Source organism: Ornithodoros turicata, chromosome 3 (assembly GCF_037126465.1).
Source record: "Ornithodoros turicata isolate Travis chromosome 3, ASM3712646v1, whole genome shotgun sequence".
Taxonomy (NCBI): domain Eukaryota; kingdom Metazoa; phylum Arthropoda; class Arachnida; order Ixodida; family Argasidae; genus Ornithodoros; species Ornithodoros turicata.
The window spans coordinates 95,497,674-95,510,865 of record NC_088203.1 but is presented as its reverse complement, the minus strand read 5'-3'; the positions used below and the strand labels follow the sequence as shown (position 1 = coordinate 95,510,865).

At 45.9% G+C, this 13,192-nt stretch overlaps 1 protein-coding gene across 1 annotated transcript; it reads right to left on the bottom strand.

Annotated features, from left to right (window-relative positions):
* Positions 1 to 2,610: 2,610 nt before the first annotated feature.
* Positions 2,611 to 5,238, bottom strand: LOC135387496 (uncharacterized). The gene has a single exon (XM_064616669.1). It carries the CDS (start codon positions 4,896 to 4,898, stop codon positions 2,862 to 2,864), a length of 2,037 nt encoding a protein of 678 aa, XP_064472739.1. The 5' UTR covers positions 4,899 to 5,238; the 3' UTR covers positions 2,611 to 2,861.
* Positions 5,239 to 13,192: the final 7,954 nt, after the last annotated feature.

Genomic DNA, 13,192 nt, shown 5'->3' with positions numbered 1-13,192 from the left:
CCACTGGAGCGCAGAAAGATTGAGGCGCTAATCTGTTGGCCAAATGGATCGCTATTCGACTCAGATAAGGCGAAAGTCGCGTCGTTTCTGCGCTCGAAAAGCCTGTTGTTCTCGTTTCGGCTCATTTGCATAGGGAAATTTGACGGGGAAGGGGGAATTTATTGGCAGAAAAAGAAAGGGGAAAGGTCAGCCATGCAGCACGCCGGCTTGCTATTGACTAAAAAAAAAAGGAAAAATATAAACAAGAAAGAAAAAGAAATAACAAAAAGACAAATAAATAAATAGATGACTAAAAACAAGAAAAAGAATGAAAAAGACACTCGTACGAAATTTGACAATTTATATCTCGAAGTCAGGGTGTTCAATAAGAACTCTGGATTTGAATAATGACTGACTCCAATTCTGCTATCTCGCATATCCCAGAAATAAGTTAATTAATGAAATTTAGCTAATTAGTTGTCCAGTAGTTGCATACGCTCAGGATGTTCGCCTGGTCGTATAACCCACCTGCTGAAACAGCATCTATTTTGCTCCGCTAGTTTTTTTTTTTTTTTTTGTAACGAGTTTTTTTAAACATACCCTGTATACCCAGTCCCCACGGGGAAGGCCAGAGTAGGACCAGTGTAGCTCTCAAAGAGAGGCCTTCCGCACTTCTTGGAGAAGTTATCTTCCCGTGAAGGGGAATTTTAGGGGATCTGCTATTGTCTCAAGGAATCGTCTTGTATGGTCACGGAAACTACGCAAAGATACCAGGACGACAAATACTCTAAAGCTTGACAGTTTGTAGTCATGGCAGTCATAATGATAGAGACAACTGGTAGTTGTTGAAAGCAACATTGGAACAGTTATCTCTGGATCTAAAATTAGTCTGAAACGAATTTTTTTGCCAAAGCATACGAGTATGTACAACAAAAATAAGGGAGCGCTGTGCAGCCACTGACGGCGTTTGATGTCGGTTACGTCTGTCAGTGGCGAAGGTCTCTGAAGCCATTAAACTATAACTGTGAACAGTGTTGAATATAGAGGGTTCCGGGTTTTCGGAGTTTCTTTCTGGACCTTACTGGAGGTTGTTTTTTGAAGTTCATTGTTTTTTATTTAAAAAATGAGTTTTTCGGAGTTTATGATTTACGGCTCAGTTAATATTCGAAATTCGGAGAAAACTTGACGACGCACGCACATTTGTGCAACGAAAACGCAGTTGTCACATTTATTGCTCCAACATTAAAGCCCCCACCAGCAAAGGCCACCCATCAATGGCGTCACGACATCCAGGAAGGATCCCTCCTCTGCTCAGTAGATCCCACAGTGTTCTTCATAATGCCGTCCACCGATCGTCGGATCATTACGTCCGTCGACTTCGTTTGAACGTCGCATTCACCCCATATTTTCGCCACAAGCTGGGCTATAGTAACACGATGCTATGCCCTTGCTGAAATACTCCAAGTACTGTCCAGCACATTCTCATCGACTGTCACAAGTATTGCACTGAGCGACGTGTCCTCCAGCGCCAACTTGAAGCCACTGGGACAGCCTCACTTGCCCTGCTTGGACCTTCGGTCAATCCTGCGCATCAGCTACGAGCTCTTCAAGCCCTCATCTCCTTCTTAGCAGCAACAGAGCTTCTGCGTAAACTCTGAACATTTATCACTATTAACCATCTTCTCCCCCTGAAGCAATGGGATAGGGTGCTGCCTCAGCGACGGAACATCCCACTACATCATCATTACTTATTTGTTGTTGTTGTTGTTCCAACATTGAAGAGACACAAGCTTAACTATACATTTCGTGCGACGCACACTGAGGTGTACCGCAATTCTAAATGCACCCTTTCTGTATGCAGTGCTCGCTGTTATACGGCTGTGCTTACATACGACAACCTCTGCATCGCGACCCGGGAACCCCTTGACGTAGTCGCAGGGCAGCTCTCGCTTGTCGCTTCCCATCTTGTCGCCTGCACTGCAACTAGTTGCCCTTTCAAGAAGACCACTCCGTATGACCTCGGTTCGATGCTTATTTTAGTGATTAGGTCACGTGTAGGACAAGAAAATCGCAAAACAGTCTATGGAAAAACCCGGGCGGTGAATCCTCAAGTGGTCGAGATGACCGTCGAAAAAAACCGCTAGGTCACGGAAACCATTATTATGTTGTAGTGGGGCCGGTATCCGAGGTCAGAAGAAACCCATGACCAGAAAGGAGGCTAAGAGCAATAACCCGGTTATCAGGGAAAACATCTGCCAAGCTGAGTTTTTCGGTTTTAATCCGAATTGTTTAAAATTTTACCATAGTACATTTTTTGAATTTTTTCGGATAAATCCGAAAACCCAGAACCCTAATATAGTCATCGGATCGGATGTCGACAGAGTTAGGGTTGCTGTTGCCGATCATTGTGACGAAGTTGGCAGAAAATATGTAGGCCTACGTGTTGTCTCACAGCACGAAAAATAGATCATGTGTCTTCGCACGATGTGCCCTTAAATGCTCTCGTACCATAAAGCACCAGAACACTTATGTGTTTCCTGTTTGTTTATTTGTCCTATTTTTGCGAGAATTAATGCGAAAAACAGTAAATAAATTACACAGCCTAAAAATACGGCATGCAGTGAGCCATTTGAAACATTTGAAATTTGACATTTGAAAATAGTGCACCATGACTATCTACGCTTGAAGCTGAACCAACACGGGAGAAGCATTTTTGAAGCATGTTATAAACATTGCGCTCTTGCACTTTACTTCCTCCCTTACGTACTTCGCACCACACCACATGGAAAGCTACTTTCGTTTCGCTAAGACAAATAGTGAAAATTCCAGCAAAAAAAGAAAAAGAAAAGCTTCAACGAGGGAACCCGAATCTATACTTACGACTACTCGGATGTGCGATGCCACCCCTTTCCTTGGACGGGCGACAGTTCTGATGCTGTGGCGTTTTCAGAAGTATTTGTGGTTTGCTGTAGGCTCCTCTTGCCCCGGAGGGCCTCAACGAACCAACGGTAGTCCTTGAACCCAAAGAACAGGTAAACACCCTGAAGACCAACCAACATGATGAATATGACGTCCGTGATAACCGACTCTACGTACACGCAAGCGAATCCTATAATCCACGTCGCTCCCATAATAAACGCCAGCTTCACGTACAGTTTTATGTGAGACTCCTGCCCTCCCCCACGAAAATCGAAACCAGCAGCTTGCTTCTTTGTTCTGTGAATGTGGACCACGATGTGCACGTAGAAGACAGCGTTCAAGGTAAGCAATATTGCTATCGGCGTTAAGAAGACCACAGCATGTGCTGTGATGCTCGAAATCCAACAAGTTGCTTGTCCATACCGCGGGGCGAGTAGGAACGAGGGTACCGCGTAGTCTATTCCGGCACACATCAGCACAAGACACAGGGGCAAGCCCCAGGCTAGAAGACAATACAGCGAGAAGGCTCGCCTTCGGCCACGGGAAAGCTTCACGGCTGCTACACCCTTCCAGATGTCGAAAGACAACACCGTTGTCCACGAGAAAGCAGATAAGAAGCCAAAGTGCAAGAACATCGCCGATATCATGCAGGGTAAAGTTGGCAAAGGGAAGGAGTTTGCAAGTAAGAAGAGGAGATGACTGCAGAATAGGGTACAAGAAAGGCATAGCGTACACTTTGACGAGAACCCGCGGGAGTCCTTGAAGATGGCGTACACTAATGCCTTCAGGGCGAGGCACAGAAGCGAGATGTTCAAACATAATACCGTGAAGTAAATCTGTACGTTTTGTTTTGCAGGTACCACTTCTGTGCTCGTGGCGCTGGTGTCATTAGTATCACTGGCGTTGGTGACAGCCGAGGAATCGTTATAGCGATACTCAATCTTGGGAATGAAGCACTTGTTACCTTGCCAAACGCGACAGTCGTCACGGCTTGAAACCGGTCGGAATAGCTGTACTAAGTTTGGCCCAAAAAACCTGAATTCATCATCTGCCGACTCCACCTCTAGGGCCACGTTGAATACTACATGTGGAGGGGAACATTCCACTCTTGAGAGATCTTCTCCATTGCATATGGCACAGTATACGTTCTTGTACGTTGCACCGAGATGACTTCGCACTGGAGCGAAGTACGTTTGACACCTTCGAGCCACATCGGCATTTATGGCATTGTTGCATGACTCGATGAAATCTGCGTATCCGCAAGGGCGGAGATGGGTGCTGTAATTATCGAGTACGACGCCTGGTAAAACGACCTCAACGGGACGTTCGCTTCCACTGCATGTTTCCTCATCGTATGAGTTGCATGAAACATTCCAAAAGGTAACATTCTCCATATCGTAATTGCAGAAAGCACAAAATCCATTGTAGTACGTCACACCTTTTGCGCTCGTTACAGGCGTCTCGTAGAAGGCGTCGTTGTACATTTTCTGGTTTTCACAGCCATCCCTCACTTCGTCTTGCGGCCAAGTCTTCTGGCAACCAGTAACAATGTAAAGACTCTTCTCAACATTATTCTCAACATTCACACGAGTGCAGGACGACGGGGGCTTGGAAGCCAGCGGTGTTGAAGACTTTTCCCAACAACAATCACCGTACACGGCGCAATTATCCGCGCAAGAGCACGTCCATAGGTGCTGGTTCCAGGAACAAAACGGTATAGTGTCACTGCATCCGTTGAGATTCTCTGGACACTGCAAAAGTCTCGAGAATTGATCGTCGGTGAGTTGAGGGTGATTGCTGCGGTCTACCAGCCACGGTAGAGTGGCGTTGCAATCGTTTCCTGCGCTGCTCACCAGGAGGGGAAGAATCAGAAGCACGAGTGTCTTCATCGTTGACCGCCTGAAGTCCTTTGAAGTCCTGCAGAGTTGCGTGAAGATTTGGTGAGCAGAACGTACGGGCCACCTGCGACATCGACACCGCACCACTGCTTTACTGGACATCCGACGTATACGTGCAGCTCTGCAGCAGAATCTGAAGAAGCCACGTCAAGCAGGCGGTAGTTCACAACTTCACAGCGGAGCTTTAGCAAGGCAAAAGCGGCTGTACTGTGTATAATAAATATCACGACACCATATTGTGGCTTCAGGAGGACAGCGCACCAACAAAGCTCGTAACGAACCGTCGTAGCGAGTGTGCAGTATTAGAAGTCATCGATTGCTGGCTTCGCGAATACGAAAAGCACGATATGGATGCGTGGAATGAAGATATGAACGGTTGAGCGTCGCCGGTTCTGTGCGTTACGAACCTGTTTTTACACTGAAGGACAACACTCTCTACCCGTCTTAGAGTGGTTTGTTTTTGTGCGGAGGTTAGCAAACACCTTGCGATTAGCGATGGTGTCTTTCAATAGGATTGTACAATATCATGCAGTCTTCCGTGTGATGCGCTCGAGGCGTCGACGTCTTCAAAAACCGTGTGCGGAAAACGTTGTTGCGACGTTTTGTTGTACGACGACGTTGTAAACGACTGTTGTACAGCGCTCGTTGACTTCAAACGACTGAAAACATTAATAAGAAAGTTATACAGTAAAATGTGCGAAGCACAATGCCAAAGTTTGTATGAAAAGCGTGGGCCTAGCCGTTGTAGCGAAGTTTGCGAACTACAGTCCAAGCAGGCGAGAGCTTCGGCGTCTACAGAGAGCAAATACCAAGTCGGTCCTCAAACCAGAGAAATAGCTCTTGCGTCTCGTCTAGTCATTTGAAGACAAACTCAATACGCTTCTGCTTTCAGTGATCATTATAGTACTGACCATTTCTGTATTCTGCCCCTGCACTTCCTTCAGGGAATTCCAGTCGGACTTGAAAACAGAGCTCTTATCAGGACCATCTCTGCACAAACAATTGCTCATGTACTTCGATTACAGTCAACACTGAGCTATAATTGCGTGCGGTACTCATATTTGACATTCCTTGGCTTGTGGGACCAGCTGCTTGGTTCGTTGGGTAAAATGCCGAACATCTATTTGCTGCCGAACTATGATTATGAGTGTATTTATGCAATATAGGTAGTATATGCTAATCTGAATCCATTTGCAACAACGCCTGACGGTCGCGAGCTCCTCTGGCTGATGAGGTTCACAGGCAATAACAATCGTACTCGCGGTCATTCTCCGAGCCTTAAGCAGCAAGATTGATTGCACATGCAAAGCATAAAATGTGGAAACGTTCGCAGCTAATATCAAGCAGCTTCGTGTCGAAACATGTCCCTGAGTTTGGGGAAGAAACTGCATGCTTGTATATTCAGCACTCCGGCTGGTTTGTCTCATATTCCTTTCTTCATTACTTTCGTGTCGTTATGATATCTCTCTATTGGTCGTTACTTATAACTCATATATGAAGTATATCATTCACTCTTAGAATTTCCTTCCATTTGCGGCAGATCTGTAGATGTTCCATTTCCCGAAGTATTTGACGGAGGAATTTTTCCAGTCTGTACGGCGTAATCCTTGAAGCCGAAGAACAACTAAACATCTTGAAGGCCAACTAACATGATGAGTATTACTTATTAGGGCACAGTATACTCTTGTAGTAGTCTTGTAAGCTGCGACACAGTCGTTTTTCGATCTTTGCACGGGGGCGAAACACGTCTCACACCTTCGAGCCACGTCGCTTACTGATTCAACGCATGTGTATATGAAAGCTGCGCTTACGCCACAAAGGTGGACTTGAGCATCGTTGTTATCCAGTACAACATCTAGCAAAGTCACCCTCAAGGGAACTCCCGTTGGTCCTCCGCACACGCCACTGCCGGCGGATTCACATGAAACGGTCCAGAAGGTAAGACCCTCCATGTCATATACTTAGAGTATGCTACGGCGCTTGCACTAGTTAGTGGAGTCCTGTAGAAGGTGTTGTACTGTGCCTGGTTTTCATAGCCATCATGCACTTCATGTGGTGGCCAGTCTCTCTGACAGCCAGTGACTACGGATATATTTTCGTAGTACTTGTGCTCCATGTTCACACGTATGCATGTCGACGAAGGCCTAGAGTCTAGCGATGTCGATTTTTTGCAACAGCAATCGCCGTACGCATCACAGTTATCCGCTCAAGAACAGGTCCATAGGTTCCGGTGTCTGGAACAAGACACCGGAGCATCGCTGCAGCCGTTGAGATTTTCTGGGCATCGTAGGAGTTTTGAGAATTGTTCCCCGGTAAGCGTGGGAATGCCTGCCACGGTCTATCGGCGATGGCAGCGTGGCACTGCACTCGTTTTCAGCAGCAACAACGAGGGCACGAAGAAAGATAATTACGAAGATATTCGTGTCATTGTAGTTCACCGTGAAGTGTCACCATTGAGACAATCGTTCAAGAAGCGGCGAGCAGGCAATGGCGATTCACAACGTACGCCTGCACTGCAGAACACTTCTAGAAGGGCTCAGTGGTGCGTTGCACGTTGAAGTACACTTCCATGTACTAGCCTTGGAGCACCACCTTAAAGTGAATCAATCCACCTGTGTGTGTCATTCCGTACGAAGGCGGCTTCAGGGACGCCTCAGTGGCGCGCAGTATTGCGGGATCACTCAGGACAGCAGCATAACTGCTGGTAAAACATTCTAAACAGCGCATTGTCCGAGTGGATGCCAGATCATGGCCAGTGGCATTCACTTACACAACATAGACTCCACGCACTGTACTCCACCATAGCACAGGGATGACAGCACATGATTTTTTTTTTTTTACTTTTTTCATTTCACCGTAGCTATGGCAGTATTGTTTACTACTCAGAGCGTCGCCTATGAATGTGACATTGGATGAAAGTTACGCCCATCTTGCGTTGCTGGACTCAGAGTGACTGAAGACAAGTTCCTACACTTCTTTAAAAATCTTGCAAGATGTGCGCATCTCAACGACGTAAAATTACTTGTGTAGTGTGTACGCGTGACACCGAAGCAGCGCTTGGGCAAAACAGGGTGCCGACAGGGACGGACTATATGGTTGTCCTCCCGCAGCTCTGTAACAGCCGTTCCATTACCGGAAACACTAACGGAAACGTAACGGAAACGAAATTAAAAGCTGGTATCAGATACGGATTACGGAAGCGAAAATATAGCAGTAACGAAAATGTAAACGGTAACGAAAATACGTCCGTTATTCTTCCCTGCTGGGAGGTGGTGGGTTCGAATCCTACCACCGGCTGTGCTGTCCGAGGTTTTCCCAGGGTTTTCCGAATACTTTCCAGATGAAGTTTGGCACAGTCCCTGGCTGGCCCCTGAAGTCCCCACTGCACCCCATGTCCTCCACTTTTTCCTGCTGTCCTCTCCCCATCTATCGATATCAGTACGCCGCTCATAGCCACAGTCGCTTCGCGGTGCTATGACGCGGTATAAAAACAAAAAGAAAAGCTCTCGCAGGGGGATCGCGCGTCCTTGGCCGACTTTGCAGGGAACTGTGCCGACATTAAGCGTCGAAACCGTCTTAAAGCGTCTGAGGAAAACCCAGGGAAAACAACCAGACAGCTTACTTCCATAGATTTGCCTTGCCGCAATATTTCGCTTTGTGTCCAATATTTCAGTGTGTGCTGCACTGACGCCAATTTCGTTTTCGCCTCAAGGTAATAAGAATGCGAGGTGGCCTTCCCATCTGCGTTACAACCTCCACCGTCATCGAACTGCATGGACGTGTCATTGCTAGTAGACACATCAATGGCTTGCCGCGTTTGCCGCACTTCTCGACACAGAACCACGCCCCACGTGCTCTCCTCTGGTGCATGCGATGTGGAGTTGCTGGCCTCACACTGGTGAAGCCATAATCTCCACTCTATTTTTTCTTTAAATCAGTCAATCAATCATAGCTGGATTGGGGCTCGCCCCCTCCCCCCCCGCCCTTGCAGTGAAGGTCTTAGGGGGTCCGTAAAGATAAAAACTACTCGGAGCGAAGTCCTTTTGGCATGGCGGAATGCACTCGAAGCGCGTACATGTTATTTTCTGCGCTGTCGCTTGCGCTTACGATCTTCGCGCTTGCGCTCGTTCGTACACGTTCCGTGTGGGGGACGTATTGTCGTCCTTGTAGCAACACACGGCAGGTGAACAAACCACGACGCTTCGACCTGATTGCAGGCTTCAAGTTGCTCCCAAGCAGATCATACTATGATTATGCTGTTCACAGTGAGTTCCTTGGCCATCCTTGGTTCCCACCGGTACGTGATACCTCTGAATACCTTGGAATTTGAAAATGCCGCTTTCAATGTCTGGAAAACACTGAAATTTTCCACAGTCTTTGAAAACGCTCGATTATGCGTGTTTGTCTTATCCTGGTGGAGCTGTTAGTGCGAATGGACGAGTTCAGAAAATCCCAGAGTGCTTAGACGCGGCAGTGACGGAAAGGCGGAGTGCTGACCTACTACTTGACCCTGTGTATGGTTTTGACTGAGTACAAGTCATAAGGAATCTCACAAGGGCTGTTAGTAATGCATCTTCCTTGTTGGGTCTGCTGCTCCTGAGTTCCAGTTCAAACAACCACTCATGTGTAGTGTGAACTATTAGAGAGTCTTGCAGATCATAAGATGTCAGCATTATCTCTACGTTCAACGTCACTTTTTCATAAAAAAAGGCAAATTTATATTCTTTCCGAATTATTCTCGTGGCGACTATGTAATTATTATGGACTACTGCAAACGTATTTATATTCGCGATGTATTAATTTTCGCGAATTTCGCGACCGCTAAAAAATCGCGAAAAATTGTACTCACGAACACAGCTTGACATTGATCCCGCGGAAGGAAACAGACCTCGAATCGCGAAATTAAATACTCGCGAATAACTTCCCAAATGCGATTCGCAAAAAATTAATACATCTTTTAAGAATGTCGTTCTGTTTTTCATATAGCTCATTCCAATGTTCCAATGAGTAAGAAAAGGACAGAGCGTAAAAGGCCATGGATAACCCGAGAGGTTATGTCCACAATAAACGCAAATTAAATCGTCTTCAGAAACGTCGCTCTACCATTCAAATAGCTCTAGCACTTCTGGGGTCTAAGCTAAACTCAACAATAACTAGAAACAGAAGGTTACATTCTACAACGTTATCCTATACCAACCCCTATTTATATAGTCTTCCTCTCAGAAGTTTTGGAATTACATTGCTCCTAAGATTCTCAATACGGTGCAAGGGGATGCAAACCTTCCTGATACAGTACTTTTAACAGCTACTTTTCGTCAATGGAACGTTACCCCTATTTCCAAGTCATAACTTTGCTGCTATGCCAGACATCAATTTTACGCCCATCCAAGCAATTTTTGTCAAAACCTACGAGACGAAGGCAGGTTCCATCGGATTGGAAAGTTGCTCAAGTAATTCCGATCTCAAAGAAACGTGACACCAGCACCGTCCAGTCCTATAGCCCTTGTTATCTACCACTTGCAACATATTTGATCACATCCTAATTAAGCACATGGTTTCCTTTTTAGAGGAACATGGGTCGCTCTCTCGTTGCCAATATGGTCTTAGATCTGGGCCTGCTTGCATGAACGTTGAGGCTATTCCTCAGTTCTCTACTCCGTAGCTTCGGTAGTGCTTTTTGCACACGGTACTGTGCTCGTTGCATCTCTTGCAGCACTGAGGAATAGCCTCAACGTTCGTGCAAGCGGGCCCTGGTTCTTGCACTGTAAACCAAATAGTTGAATTTGTGCACGGTCTTTCTGTTGGTATCAGTTAGAACAAACAAACAGGCGCGGTGCTTCTCGAGTTTAAAAAGGCTTTCGATAAGGTGTCAAACTCAAAACTGCTATCATAATATCAGTATACTTTTGAAAACAGCAAACTCTGTATGTGCCTACATTCTTATCTCTCTCATCGTCTTCAGTTTGTAAGTTTTGAGGGTAACACATTTCTCTGTCTGATGCCACCATTAGGAGTCCCTCAAGGCTCAGCTCTAGGACGGATTTTCGACTGCTAAATGTTTGTAGAAAACTGAAAGCTTCCTGATTTTTGTTGGGGGGAGTATATGTTCACACACACACACAAAAAAAAAACACTAAAGGTTAGTCGTGCAAAGAGCCGGCTTGCAATTCCGAAAGAAAAAGAGAAGGAGAAACAGAACTGAAAATTAGTAAAAAAAAAAGAGAAAAAAACAACAACAACATATGCTCTCGAATTCATGGAGAACATTCACTTGGATAATTTTCGCGTTCAATTAGCAAAATTAGTTTAATTAATGCTTGACATGTGTGCCAACTACCACAACGTGTGACAAAAACCTGGCAGGACTAAATACACCGTTGACCCCATATGCCTACTCTGCATATTTTTGTTACTGCTTACTCTGCATACTTTTATACTGCATATACTCTGCGTTTCATTTGACATGATTACTAAAACACCCTGTATAAACGACATGGCATATCATATATCTCCGCCAAAATCTAGTTTGCACTTTGCAGATGAATGCATACTGTATTAGAAAACTGAAGATGTGACGGAAGAGAAACAACAAAGCTCCTCCGTTTCAACAAGGCTACGTTGTTTCTCCATCGTCACTTCTTCAGTTACTCTATGTACTGACCGGTCCCTTTTGTAGCTTATGCATCAGGACATTTCGTCGATACCCAGTCGACAGGGGGAAGACAGGCGTAGGGCCGGTAGAGCTCTCAAAGAGAGACCTTCCGCACTTTTTGGAGAAGTTATCTTCTAGTGAAGTGTGGATTTTAGGAGATGTGCTATTGTCTCAAGGAATCGACTTGTATGGTCAGGGAAACTGCGCAAAGATACCAGGACGACAAATCCTCTAAAGCTTGACAGTTTGTAGTCATCAATTGAATGGCATAATGAGAGAGACGACCGGTAGTTGTTGAAAGCAACATTAGAACAGTTATCTGTGGATCTAAAATTATTCAGAAACGAATTCCTTTGCCAAAGCATACGAGTATGTGGATAAAGTAAGGGTGCGCAGTGCAGGCACTGACGGCGTTTGATGTCGGTTACGTCTGTCAGTGACGACGGTCTGTGAAGCCATTAAACTATAACTGTAAAGAGTGTTGAATATAGGGGTTCCGGGTTTTCGGAGTTTATTTCTGGACCTCAGTGGAGGATGTTTTTTGGAGTTCATTGTTCTTTAGTTTAAAAAACGGAGTTTTTCTGAGTTTATGATTTATAGCTGAGTTAATATTCGAAATTCGGAGAAACTTTGACGACGCACGCACATTTGTGCAACAAAAACGCAGTTGTCACATTTATTGCTTCAACATTAAAGCCCCCACCAGCAAAGGCCACCCATCAATGGCGTCAAGACATCCAGGAAGGATCCCTCCTCTGCTCAGTTGATCCCACACTGTCCTTCATAATGCCGTCTACCCATCGTCGGACCATTACGTCTATCGTCCGTCGACTTCGTTTGAACGTCGCATTCACCCCATACTTTTGCCACAAGCTGGGTTATAGTAACACAATGCTATGCCCTTGCTGCAATACTCCAAGTACTATCCAGCACATTCTCATCGACTGTCAGAAGTATTTCACTGAGCGACGCGTCCTCCAGCGCCAACTTGAAGCCACTGGGACACCCTCACTTGCCCTCCCTCAACTGCTTGGATCTTCAGTCAATCCTGCGCATCAGCTACGAGCTCTTCAAACCCTCAGCTCCTTCTTAGCAGCAACAGGGCTTCTGCGTAAACTCTGAACATTTATCACTATTAACCATCTTCTCCCCCTGAAGCAATGGGATAGGGTGCTGCCTCAGCGACGGAACATCCCACTACATCATCATTACTTATTTGTTGTTGTTGTTGTTCCAACATTGAAGAGACACAAGCATAACAGTGCATTCCGTGTGACGCACACTGAGGTGTACCGCAATTCTAAATGCACCCTTTCTGTATGCAGTGCTCGCTGTTATGCGGCAGTGCTTACATACGACAACCTCTGCATCGCGACCGCGGGACGATGTGAACGCCTTAGATCAGGGATCTCCTTGACGTAGTCGCAGGGCAGCTCTCGCTTGTCGCTTCCCATCTTGTCGTCAGCACTGCAAGTTGCTAGGGTTGCCACCTTTCGTAGTGAAAAATACCGTCTGAGGGAGAGGAGGTGGGATAGATGGAAAGGCTCGCGGGAAAGGGAAGTGGGTGAGGGGTGTACTCGCACAAAGAGAGAAAGAGAGAGCGTGCTCGCTCAAGATAATACGAGGAAACATATGTTCCTGTGTCTGGCTGTATCATTGATGCTAGAAATTGCTATAAACAGGCATGAACGCTACACTGGATCGTATTGGAGCAACCCGATTGGACAGCCACTTACTTTGGAAA

What these genes read in the sequence shown, in the direction of transcription:
- LOC135387496 (XM_064616669.1), bottom strand. Translation starts at nt 4,898, where the DNA reads ATGTCCAGTAAAGCAGTGGTGCGGTGTCGATGTCGCAGGTGGCCCGTA.